Source organism: Amia ocellicauda, chromosome 10 (genome assembly GCF_036373705.1).
Source record: "Amia ocellicauda isolate fAmiCal2 chromosome 10, fAmiCal2.hap1, whole genome shotgun sequence".
NCBI lineage: Eukaryota > Metazoa > Chordata > Actinopteri > Amiiformes > Amiidae > Amia > Amia ocellicauda.
Genome location: NC_089859.1, coordinates 36037437 through 36051444, shown reverse-complemented (window position 1 = coordinate 36051444; position 14008 = coordinate 36037437). Strand labels below are relative to the sequence as shown.

Below are 14008 nucleotides of genomic sequence, written 5' to 3'. Positions count from 1 at the left end.
ATGATCATTGAAAGTCCACGAGGTGAGATCTTCCATGGAGCCCCAGATCGAGGGAGACTGACAATTATTTTGTGTTTCTTCCATTTGCGAATAATCGTACCAATTGTTGTCACCTTCTCACCAAGCTGCTTGGCGATGGTCTTGTAGCCCGTTCCAGCCTTGTGTAGGTCTACAATCTTGTCCCTGACATCCTTGGACAGCTCTTTGGCCATGGTGGAGAGTTTGGAATCTGAGTGATTGAATGCTTCTGTGGACAGGTGTCTTTTATACAGGTAACGAGCTGAGATTAGGAGCACTCTCTTAAAGGGAGAGTTTAAGTTACCTGTATAAAAGACACCTGGGAGCCAGAAATCTTGCTGATTGATAGGGGATCAAATACTTATTTCCCTCATTAACATGCAAATCAATGTATAACTTTTTTGAAATGTGTTTTTCTGGATTTTTTTGTTGTTATTCTGTCTCTCATTGTTAAAATACACCTACCATTATAACAATAGACTGATCATTTCTTTGTCAGTGGGCAAACGTACAAAATCAGCAGGGGATCAAATACTTTTTTCCCTCACTGTACATTTTGCAAAGAGTGCACCTGTCTAGAAACTAGTCAGAATTACACAGCAAAACAACAAAAATGAAACTAATTGGCTAGTTGGCGAATAAATATAAAAACATCTTCAAAATGATGATGATCACAATTGTGTGATGATTGTTGTTGTTGTCGTTATTATTACCAGTAATATTTAATTACAATAATAATAATAATAAATGTACATTGCTTACTTTGCATTGATTGTAAACGCGTGTGTTCAGCTTGGGGCAGATGTGATCTTGGCAGGTCTGGGTTGTCGTGTTGAAATACATCTCGGACTATTACAACTTATTTATTATTTATTAATCTTAGTGGCTTTCTTTTGTGTCAATTTGTCTGTTATCTGTTATTTGTGTTGAAAAGGTGATTCTGACATTTAGGTTGACCAGCGGAAATAAACTAGAAATGTGTAATCTGCACTGTTACTGCCTCACATTTACATTCCCATGATAAACTTCTGCCTCCCACTCTTCCAAATAGCTGTCATAACTGTGTACAGTACTAATCAATGTGCCAAATAAAACAAGTTTACAGTACTAAAAAGTGTGTTTAATTTAGTTTACTCTCAGAAGTAGTAAAATGTTCAAAACATCCCCCATTTGACTTTAAAAGTGCTCTCATGTAGTGAGCATTTTCAGCGTGCCACCATCTTTTCCTCACCTTTTGTAGTTGTTTGGATTATTATTATTATTATTATTAGGGGGCCAAGCAACAAAGTTGCTGGAACCCTATTGTAATTGTTAGGATTATTCTTATTAAGCTTCCATGCACGAAGTGCTGGAAGCCTATTGTTTTTGTTAGAATTTTTATTACAAAATGCTACAAAAATCTTCTTCTCCAAAACCAAATGACACATGCATATGCCACTTCATACTCATGTATACCTTATGCCCCACTATTATACTTGCTCATCAGAAGTTGCTCGGTCTCACGCTTTATCCGCCATGTTGCGTTCTCTGATTCAAACTTTGGTGCCTTCTACTCCATGGCACTAATACCGACTGTGACACAAATTGGCATGCATGATACTAGTACAGAGTACTACCAAGGTTGTTAAAGGCGAGTTGCCACAGTGAAAAACATGGGTTCTGTGGGACAATGAAAGAAAAGTACATGCCGCTGCAGACAAGTTACACATTTCCTGCACAAACTTAGTACAATAATATAGGACAATGTTATGCTTGATTGTGGTGAGTTTTGTCACCAACGGTGACACGGCACGGTGGCCACGATGCTTAAGGCCATGTCACATCCACAAATTGGTATGCATGACACTAGTACAGAGTCCTACCAAGGTTGTTAAAAGCGAGTTGCCCCAGTGAAAAACATGGTTGCTGTGGGCCAATGGAAAAAACATATGCGCCACGTTAGACACGTTACACATTTCCTGCACACTGGAATGTAGTACATACATGAAACTCTGCACATATGATTATGTCTATACCTTGAACATACAACCAGAAAATGAAGTTTGTGGGGTACATGGTTAAGTCGCCATATTGCATTTAACATGTGATGGTATGTAAATATTAAGATGGCTTCTGCGACGGAACTATAAAGCCCAGTGTCCTGAAAATTTGCGTATGTTACATAGGTACTTCCATCTGTAAAATTTGTAAAAGGCAAGTGGGTGCACTCTAAAACATGGCCGCCACAAGCCAATGACTGTGAATGTATGTTAAATATGTGTATTTTCAAACATAGGACATCTGACCCCAGAAAAAAGCCAAAAAAAGCCAAATTCACAAACTCACAAAACTTGGTACAATAATAAATTACATTGTTATGTTTGATTGTGATTAGTTTCATCACCAGTGGTGATATGGCATGGTGACAAATTGTGTTACAAAATGTCACTTATGACAGCAAATATATTCAGAACTGTAAGGCCTAATGTACTTAAAATGTCAGTGATTAAACTAGTACAAAGTTGATGAAGCCAATCTGATGGGACACAAAACCCGGCTGCTGTATTTCAACCAAAAGGGCAGCTTCACATGTCAGCCACATCATGACATTCCTTATGTAGACCTCTACCTCCATCACATGGCCAAACCTGTAAATTGCATTCTGCATCTTGAATGACACAATAATGAAAACTTCACATATATGCTAGAATTAAGTGAAAAATGCAATGGTACCTTACATAATTGATTCATGCAAGCAAGAAATTAATATTATAGTCCAGTGACATTGAAATATGCACTACAAAAGATTGAAAACCTCAAATGTATACTACATTGGATTGAAATTGAAAATTACACATTTCATAACACATCCATTTAAACTACAAATGCCTGATAAAATCTGAAACCTACTGATACAGCTTGGAAGCCTTAATAGTTGCATGCAACTTCTATTTTTAAGTACACACAATTGTTTTGCCAGATGGGCAGATCCCAGAATGGTAAACCCTTATCATCATTATTAATTGTTGTTGCACCCTTTATGTCGCACTGTTGCCTGTGAGATTTGTAAATAAAAAAAAAAAAAAAAGCTATTACGATTAAGGCATGAGAAGGTAAGGGAAGGAAGGCATAGGGGAAATCAAAATAAATGATACGAGTACTAGCAATGCAGAGCCAGTTTATGAAGTTACATATGCTCTGGAGGAAGGGGAGTGGAGAGGAGGCAGGAAGACCACAGCGGTCTGGAGGGGATGTATGGAGAGATGAAGGACTGATGGTAGCTTGGTGCAGTCTGGTCCAGACAACGGTAGGTGATGGTCAATGTCTTGAACTGAATGAGTGCCAGGATCGGGAGCCATTGGAGGGAGCGGAGCAGTGAAGTAGCGTGTGTGTGAATCGGGGCAGAGAGAATACCAGGAGAGTCACAGAGGTCTGGATGAGCTGGAGCTGGCGGATGGTAGTTTCAGGCAGGCCAGCAAGGAAGGAGTTACAGTAGTCTAGATGGGAGAGGACTAGGGACTGGACGAGCAGCTGATTCGAGTAGTCCGTGAGGAAGGGTCAGATTTGGCGTATGTTGCTCAGGAAGAATCGGCAGGTGCGTGCCAGCGTGGTGATGTGCCGAGTGTAGGATCGACTCCTATGTTCTTAGCGGAAGAAGAGGGACAGAGTGTTGTAGATTCCAAGGGGATTGAGATGGAGAGGTCAGCAGAAGATGAGGAGGAGTGGGGGAAAAAGAGGAGATTTGATTTGGAGAGGTTGAGCTTGAGGTAGTGCGAGTGTACACTTGTGAGGAGGTTGAGCTTGAGGTGTGCATGATGGTGGACAGCTCACTAAAGGGTCTTTGAGAGGAAGGGAAGTAGGGATACAGGGTGGTATTTCTGAGGAGAGATAGGGTCAAGGGTTGGTTTCTTGAGGAGTGGGATGACAGCAGTTGTTTAAAACAGAGGGGAAACAGCCAGAGTGGAGGGAGGAGATGAAGGGGAGTGGATCGGGAGCAGTCGCTTGGAGAAGGCGAGTGGGGAGAGGGTCCAAGGCACATGTATGGGTTTGTGACCTAGGAGGAGAGAGGAAAGTTCAGAGTCTGAGAGAGGTGAGAATGAAGGAAAGGACATTTAGGCAGAATGGGAGAGGAGGGGGTACTGCTGAAGATACTGTACTGTACTGTACTGCTGTAGGCATTCAGGGTAATGTAAGTAGATGGATTATGAACTGGTTGATGTATAGGAAATAGAGGGTGTCAATAAGAGGAGTTGCTTCTAACTGGAGTGAGGTTGTTAGTGGAGTGCCACAGGGATTAGTACTAGGGCCTTTGCTTTTTCTAATCTATATTAATGATCTGGACTCTGGGATAGTTAGCAAACTTGCCAAATTTGCAGATGATACTAAAATAGGTGGCTCAACAGATACAATCTCAGCAGCACAGGCTATTCAAAGGGACTTAGATAGTCTTCAGTTGTGGGCTGACACCTGGCAGATGAAATTCAATGTGTACAATTGCAAGGTATTACATGCAGGTAACACAAATGTCCACTATAATTACACTATGGGAGGAATAGAACTAGATGAAGTAACGCATGAGATAGATCTAGGAGTCTATGTGGACTCCTCACTTTCTCCATCCAAACAATTTGTGGAAGCAATAAAAAAGGCAAAAGTGTAGAATTTAGAACAAGGGAAGTAATTTTAAGATTGTACAATGCACTAGTTAGACCTCATCTGGAATACTGTGTACAGTTTCTGGGCTCCACACTTCAAGAAAGATATCGCTGCTCTAGAGGCAGTTCAGAGGAGAGCAACCAGACTGTCCTACTTGGAGAGACTGAGGGAACTGAATCTTTTCACCCTGGAACAGAGGAGACTACGTAGGGACTTGATTCAAGTCTTCAAAATCATGAAAGGCATTGACCACATCAAACCAAAAGAGCTTTTCCAGATCAGCAGGGACACTCAGACACAAAAGGAAATTGGAAAACAGGAGACACTTCTTCACACAGAGAGTTGTCACAATCTGGAACAAACTACCCAGTGATGTGGTTGAAGCTGAACATTTGGGAACATTTTAAAAGAGACTGGATAGTATCCTTTGAACACTTAGTTATTAAAGGACACCAAACGAGCACGATGGGTCAAATGGCCTCCTCTCGTTTGTAAACATTCTTTCTTAAAATCAGGAATGCTAAGACTGCCTGAAACTAGGAACACAACAAGATGGCTGCCTTTCACCTGTACTGTCCTGTGTCACAACAGAAATGTCACAACAGAAGGATTTACAAGTTGTCATAGACAGCTATGACAACTTGTAAATCCTTCTGTTGTGACATTTCAGTTGGTTGCACTTGAATAAATATATATTCTGCTCCAAGGGTTTTGTCTTACATTATTATTTTTATTATAACCTATTTAACCACTAATATCAGAATCATACCATTATGTGCTAGTGAATTTATCATTTTAAAATATGCTGCTATTCTGCTTGGTCTGGAATTATCACAGTTTTTGGGATATGAGGGAACATGATGTAATTTGGTCCTAAGATAGAAGGAAGCTGACTTCACCCTAACATGAAATCATTAAAATATTGTTGATGTTTCTGAAATGTATTGCCATATGTGCTCCTGTCTATGGTATGTGTGTTGGTTGTTTAATGGTGCAATGCTGTCTGTTCTCAGGGTCATTCTCGCAGGCTGCAAGTGGCAGTGAAGCCAGTACTACAGTCAGGGACATTACCCTTAATGGTGGAGGCAATCCTCTCTGTGTCCATTGGGTGCGTGTCTGTTCGCTCTACGAAGCTTCAGCGGGGACTGGACAGCTACCAGGTAAAGATTTAAAACAAAACTCTGTTCATGGAAGTCTTTAATAACATCTCTATTTCAGAGAATAATTAATGGAATCATAATTTTAAAAATGATGTAGATTTCACCACAATACCGTCACACTTTAAATTCACAAAGAAGTTGCTCTCTGAGAAGAATAAAATACAGTTGTGAATTATCAGCACTTTCAGGCTTCTGTTTGTTCTGCATAGCAATAAATATAAATGCCATGGACACCCAAGACACAGCCCATATATCATATGGCCCATTTATAATGTGAACTTCACTGCTGTTTTTTTATTATTATTATTTTATAAATTGTATAAATCTTCCAACAACCATTTATCTTTTTATTTGTGTGTGCATCCACCATAAAAATACCAATAACAAGTATGACTTTTGACTGCCAATGTGGATGATGACTGAATTAATTAAACAGGGTCAATGTTTTTGACCAACAATCCATAGACATCAATGGTGTGGCAGTCAAAAGTTTATGGCCCTGTTTTGTTAACTCAGTCAACTTGAATCTTAAGAATACAAATTCTAGGCTCAGTCAGGGTTTGTAGAAAAGATAGCATTGATAAATAAGTATATTTTAATGAAGAGAGTCTATTGACCACAACTATACATTCAAAACTTTAATATACACAACATGAATTAGCCTAGAATTTAGAAACCATATAGTTGGAAATTGTTTACTTTTTGAAGAAAATTCAAACAATGGTGCAATGCTATGAAACATTAAATATAGAACTATATTTAATTCCAAAAAAGGAAATTGTCAGTTGATTTTTTACACAGTGTTAGGCAATGTCTTTAGTATTCTGTGGATTTGATGAATTCATGATTTCTTCTGCTGCATGCTGTTTGTGTTTACGGAGTGTATTCTCTTCTGCCAGAGGGAGGATGATGGTGATATGGATAGTTATCAGGTATTATATCTGCTGCTGCTGCTAAGATCAATACTATGGCATGAGGTACAAAGCTCCTATTGGCCAAGCAATTAACAGGGCAACAGGGGTTCATGATTGTTGATCGATAAGGAAACATTATTCATTATTATTCTTTGGGATTTGTAATTTGGGTCAGAATACTTAGCCTTCACTTCACATAAAAGCTTATCACCTGGTTTTCTCAAGGCTAAAATGCGTTTTCCATGTCAACTTCAGAGTTTACACTTTCACGCACACAATGGCAATTAACGTCTGTAAATTGGTAGCCCTGGAATTTTGTAGCAAACTGCTAATAATATACTGGGTACCAGACACTGAAGCCAGTCCTGCTATGTCTCACAGTAGTGGCCAATCCCTCTGCAGATCTGATTGAAGTGTGCAATTAGATTGTGAAAAGTGTTGATATACATTTCAAAATAATACATTAAGCTGCTTTATTTATGAACACTAGTGTGCCCGGTGTAACTCCTGATTAAATTACCTTCTGTAAAACATTAAATATATTGTACTTCTGGTTATGTTTTAAGTAACATCAGGATCTGGCACACTTATTTAAGAGTCTCATGGGTATAACAGTGATCAGAAGACAGTGTTGTCATAAGCTCCTGAATCATATTCCATTCACTTGCCTATTCACAAAGTGGTGGATAAACCTTGGTGTCCTTGGCAAATATATAGTTAGTATTACAGGTTCACTCAGAATCATACACAATGTCGAGAGACGGAAAAATAAGTACAATTACACATTTGCTTTTTAAAAATTACATTTCAAGGAACGTTCAAATATTTGAACGTCACAAGTTATGAGAACAATGATATATTGATCCCTTAGGTACAGTTAACAAGCAAGTATAATGGGATTCATTTTAAGCAGGATATACAAAGAAACAAAACAAACTGACATTGGGATGCATTTAATTGCACCACCAGAAATTCACCTACTAACTTCAGCGGGCTGTTTGCTTCTTGCCGGCTTAAGAACTACAAAAATAATGTTCACTTTCTAAAGCATGGCTGCATGTCTCATTTGCATGGGAATTCAATTGGACATCCAAGAAACTCTTATTCAAGAAGGTTAACTTGGGTCAATAATCACAAGTACTGAAATGTGTTTCTCACCAGTAATCAATTTAAGTGATTAGGTGGTCAGTTATTAGATAATGATACTGTTACCTTATGGGATCCCGTCTTTTTGTCATGCACTATTCATCATAAACATTTTATCACCAGCGTCAATTCATCACCTATTTGCATATTCATCAGCAGTTTGCATATTCAGTTACAAGCTACACACGGACTGTCTCTTTTGATTTAGATTGAATATTCCTTAATGTCCTACGATTCCAAAACAGATTTTTAGACCGGCAGTTGAAGTTGATTTTTCAAAGTATATATTCAATTCAGTAAATAAATATGGAGGGTAATTTGTGCCAAAATTAATAAATAACGAAATACTTAGGCCTGCATGAATAATAATAATAAAAAAACTAAATAGATAAATATATATATTTTCTATTCATGTATTTATTTTTCATATTTGTTTCATATTGTATTTATTAATTTTTTTAATTTAGCCGATATGGACTTTGTAATAACAGTCATTGTGAAAGAGTTATAATCGTGTTGATTCTTTGAATTTTTACACATCATATATTATCATTATTTTATTAACAGATTAACAGACCATCTCATCTGCCCGTCCTGATCGGCTCAGGAAGTTTCTGACTTTCCTTTGGAATTCAGTCCTGATCACATTGCAAACCCAGGTCTCTGGATCAATGCCTTACTCAGTTTGATCATGAATGCTAATTCTTTTGCATTAGGTATGGCACTGTAGTGATGAAAAGCGTGTTTTCTGCATTGATACGCAGCTGTAGTGGAGCCATTTCAAAGCTCTTTCATGTTGCATAATGTCATATTTCAATTGTATGATATTTTTAAAACTGGTTATTTGTGTTTTATAAAAAGTCTGCTAAGATACGTACCTTTGTTTTAAAGTAGTCCATCAAGGACATGGCACATTGGATCTGATAAAACCATACAAAGTACACAACCTTTCCAGTGTCTTGCACTAGTGTGTGTCTAGCAAGCTATGCCACTGTTTCTTTCAGTCCTCAACTACAAAAATAATATTATAATAATAATTAGCTAATAAAACATTTTATTTATAACGCACTCTTCTCATACAGAGCGGAACAAGTCAATCAGTCAAAACAGACTCAAGTCAACAGTATTAAAAAAAAGACTTGCAAGATCCTCAAAAGCTTTTCTAAAACAAGTTGAGTTTTAAGAAATATCTGGCGTGTATGTAGTGGCGCTTCTCAAAGCGTTGTACAGCTGTAGAGCTGCTTCAATAGGCTGTGTCTTGAGTTTGCAACGAGGGTGCTGCAGAAATAAATAGCTTTTACATGATTATTTACAATACTGAAAATAAATAAAAACCTAATCACACACAAACTACACCTCACCATAAAGACACAAAAGCAGAAAATGCAAATCTTTGTAAATAATGTAAGTCATGTTGTTGTTTATCAGTGATTAACCAGACTTGTCTACACCGATAATGTTACCTACCACTTGCTGAAAGCTGCCGGTTGCAAACAAATTCAAAACTAAACACCGCTTCAAACATGTGGGTAAGGCATGACTGCTCTTCAATGTTGGTCCCACTACAGGATCAATCATGTCTCTCAGGTTTAATATGCTTCATGGTGTTAATATGTACCGCTTTCATACACCATCCTCACCAAAAAAATCTCAAGGGTCTTGCCTGTGTTTAAATACCCGAGGTATGCATGTTTGACGCCGGCAAACCAGATGAAGTATGCGTAGTTCCTACATTTTAAAAAGTTGGATCGAGTTCTGGTCCTGCTCAAAAGCAGGATCACTTTTGAGCTCGGATTTGATCTCAGATTGATCGCTAATCCGTCTATTACAACACAATTGAGATCAAGCTCAAGATCAGAGCCCAGATCCGAGATCAGTTCCCGTTAGTACAACCCGCCCTAGATTACACAGTTTATTGCGATAAGTTTATTATTAGTTTTTTCTTGTTTATGAGCATGTTTTGATACACAATTGAAGAATCACAAGTGATATAGCTCTCTGTCCTCTGATCGGCTCATCAAGTTTCTAACTTTCCTTTTGAATTCAATCTTTTGTATTATGTAACTGGCGTCAGGATTGCTGGTGTTAGTGTTTGGACTGCTGTTGGCACTACAATTCAGCATCTATACAGGACTGTATACAAAGCTGTCCATGGGCACACAGAATAAATAAACTTTCTGTTGAGAAACAAAAAGTGAACAGAAGTGTTTAGAAGTTGCCAAAGCTATTTTGTTGTATTTCTACTTTCAGACAGTTTTAGCATTCCTAATCTTGTTTTTAGTTTTGCCTTAAAGGGGTCATGAACCGAGAAATCAAAATTCCCTTGATCTTTTGTCATATAAGAGGTCATTGTACTATGAAAACATCCTGTAAGTTTCAGAACTCAAAACTTTCTCGTTAGTCTAAAAACAGCTTATATTGAAGCCAATCTGCAAAAGCAACAGGATGTGGAATGTGCCACTTTATTACCTAATAGTGTGGCTAAACCCCGCCTCCGCAGAAGAAGATCAACGCCTGCTTCTACATTATTGCCTGTTTAGCCCCGCCCACCGATTAACGCGTATAGTAGGTAAATAACGAGAGAGGCAAACGCAGGTCTATGCAGAAACCAAACGATAAAGATGGCTCCGAAGACAACAAGACGCTGCGCATTGCGAAGTTGCGGAAAAACACAGTCTTTGCATTGCCTTCCTTCTGATCCCAACATTAGGAAAGAGTGGATGAACTTTATTTTTAATGAAGTTCCAGACCGCGTCAGTAAGAACTTGGTTCTTAGTTCACTTCATTTTACCGCGGATTCGTTTACAAACAAGGCACAATTCGTTGCAGGATTTTCCGAAAGATTGAAACTAAAAGACGATGCTGTGCCGACTATATTGGATCCGATAGTAATGTCGCACCACACAAGTGTGAGTAACTGTTTTTATTACGTGGTCACTATTGCTTTGTCTGTTATTACAGATCGTTTGATATGTACTGAGTATTTATGCGTTTTTAACCTAAATCACAGCAGCGACCATCTCTGAAGGATATAGGTTGTCAAACATACATGCAGTTTTCAAAACAATTCCACACGTGTACTGACGGGGGAGTTGAACATTTTTAAATATGCAAAACTGTTAGCCAATCATACCAGTGGGCGTTTACTTCCAAGTCTACAATCCGCCAAGCCTATTCACATGGTGTGTTCCGATGAGGGGGGTCAAAACAGGACAGAAAATAGCCTATTACTTCTAAATTATTATGTTTTTTTATGTAAAAATCTTGATAACATTATAAGTGGACCTCAGAGAACAGTACAAAATAAAAAAGGCAGTTCATGACCCCTTTAATTAAAGTTAATCTTGTTCCTAGTTTGCCTTAATTGTAGTTAATTCAGTACAGCTGCTAAAACATAGGTACTTGAGCGGCTGTTGAGAAAGCTGCACTGTTTCACGGTACCAAAAAAAGTCAAGCAGTTGAATCGGGGACAAAAACCAAGAGACAGTATTTAGGGCACCAATGATTTGCTAAATTTAGAAGCATGTGGCCACTACAGGGTCAGGTATATAGAATGATTGCCTTCCTGGATGAACTCATCCAGGAAGATTTAATCTGTGAACGTTGTCAGCATGTTTAAGCTAGAGATCAGAGTCCGTGATCTGCGCTATATTAGTGTAACAATCACCCTGCATGACTGTTAAACACCCGCACTGTCTTCCAAATGGAGCGATTACTGGCCCACTTTATAAACCGTTAAACTGTCAGCAAGGGTGACAAACAGCAAACGCAGGGACATCAAATGTGTCAGTTCTTAGCTAATGCAGTTTATTGTGGGGGATTCAGTTTGAGAAACACAAATAGAATAGGATAGGAAAGAAACCATTAATTAAGTGAAGTATAGAATATAGGACAAAAGAAAGACTGCAGAATACAACTATAGTATAAAGATAGAGAAGGGATATTAATTGATATATGGAAAAGGTAGAAAAGTACTGGGAATAGAGAAAAAGAAAGAGAAAAATAAAGTGTTGAGCTACAGCATGAGCCCAAAACACTCACTAACATTCAGACCATCCACAGACAGACAACCCAACAATCACACCCTGTAGAAAACAATTAGATAAATGGGAATGGAGAAAAATGAGATTGAAATGGATACAATCCAGGAAATGTAATTGTAAATTTTGTTCAGCCTGTCCCCAAAGTAAAGAAGAAATTAACTGTGCTGCAAAGTAACAAAATAAATTGGTGAAGTCCAAGTATTGATGATAATGATCATGGAAAAACAAACCAATGTCAACAGAATGGAGTGAGCTCATCCAGCAGAAGTCCAGTTAAACAGCAATGAATGTTGAGGTGATTGATTGTAAACAATTGAGAGCATTGCAATGGTCTTGGTGAATAATCCAGGAATGATGAGTGAAGATGAATGCAGCAGTTGTGAGGAAAGTCCAAACAAGCCAACACACAAACTGTAAAACAACAGGATTCTACACTAGACAAAACAAACACCTACATAAACAACAGTGCTAATAAAAATTAAAAAAACAAAGAAGTATATGAGATCTGAACACACTGTTGATCAAAGTACAGACAATATAGAAATGGATTGCAAAACAATGGAGTCACCCCAGCTATGACTGCCTTGTATATACAGGTGCTGCCTAGGCTGTGATTGGACAAGAAGAGATAGAACCAGGGGACTGTGGGAAGTGAAGTTTTTACCTGGCCAGGCTACTGTCTCTAGTTAAAGGGACAGGTGGGTGTTTAACCACCCACTTGTGTAACATTGTGAATTGTTCAATCAGCCCATGAGTGAGATGGTGTAAACACCAAAACCTAGGAAGGTTGAGCCCTTAGAGCAGGAAAATGCAGAGAACTTCTGGTCTACAGTAGGTGGTAACTGCAGAAAAGGACGTGCACACACTTTAGAAGAGACCACCCAAGAGCTAGAAAAGAACAGGTTCCAACTAAGTTGGACAGTGACAGCTCAGAGGGTAATGGGAGGGCAGTTGAGGACCAGAGCACCCTGATGCCCACTCCCTCGCCCCAGAACAGGGAGGTGGTTATAGTAGGAGGCGTAGATCACACAGTGTGTTCTAGTGATGAGGAGACTCGTATAATATCTTGCCTGCCTGGTGCTCAGGTTGCATCTTCCTAAACTAGTAGATGAGCTACTGGACAAAGCTGGGGGGGATCCATTTGTCATGGTCCACATTGGAACCAATGACATAGGAATGGATAGCCCAGAGGTTCTGCAAGACATATTTAAAGTGTTAGGTAAGAAACTAAAGAGCAGAAACTTCACAGTAGTTTCCCCCTAAATACAGTAATCCGTCACATATCCGACTGCCATGGGACCGGAGTAAGGACGGATACACTAAAAGGTGGATAAGTGAATAAAATTTAAAAAATTTTTTATACTGTACTTGTGTAAACATGAAAACACTACAAAATGCACAACGTTTATGTTCTTGGATTTAACGTTATTAGGCTACTGTGGTAGGATGAATGAATATTTTATTACAAAACTGCAGTTTGTGTTTATTCAACAACATAAAGCCTAGAACTCAAAGAAGAATACAGAGGGCTATACAGTAGCCTATAACGTACATTATGCAACTTACATTATTAATGTGTTGGAGCAAAAAAATCTTGTATGCGGGTTTGTCTGATGCTCCTTTTCTTTGCTGCCATTGCAATCAAAGACTGGACAACCAAAAGCTGAGTAGTCTCAATTTCGGGTTGCTGTTTCAGCCAGTCAAGTCCTTTCTGAAAGGACTCCATTGCTTCACTGTGGGAAACGGCTGCTTTAGTTTCATTATCTTCGTCCTCACTTTCTCGTTTGTCACTGTTATTTCCATTTACGTTACGTTACAAAACGTCTCTTCATCATCTAAAAGATGATAGGCAGGATCTGCTTCGTCGCATTTCATCCACTGTTGAATTTCGTCCTCTGTGAATCCCTCAAACACAGATTCAGCCGATTCAGGTTCTGTTTCTACATTTGGTGCAACATCGTTGGCTTTTTCAGACCCCAATTTCAGTTTCTTCCAAGCATTCTGTAGTGTGCTTTTCTCAATGCTCTGCCATGCATCTGCTACCAAATAGAAAACGTCTTTTACAGTTAACTTTTTTACATTTTCACAAAAA

The 14008-nt window shown here is 38.6% G+C and overlaps 1 protein-coding gene across 2 annotated transcripts in view; it reads left to right on the top strand.

Moving 5' to 3' along the window:
* Positions 1 to 14008, top strand: part of kif13a (kinesin family member 13A) — a gene marked incomplete at its 3' end in the record, with an annotated part of 124535 nt that overhangs the window by 79274 nt on the left and 31253 nt on the right. Inside the window, 2 exon segments of one of the 2 annotated variants that reach the window (XM_066716016.1) lie at positions 5667 to 5813; positions 6713 to 6745. In XM_066716016.1, the coding sequence (XP_066572113.1) occupies positions 5667 to 5813; positions 6713 to 6745 (180 nt within the window). 2 annotated transcript variants of the gene reach the window in all.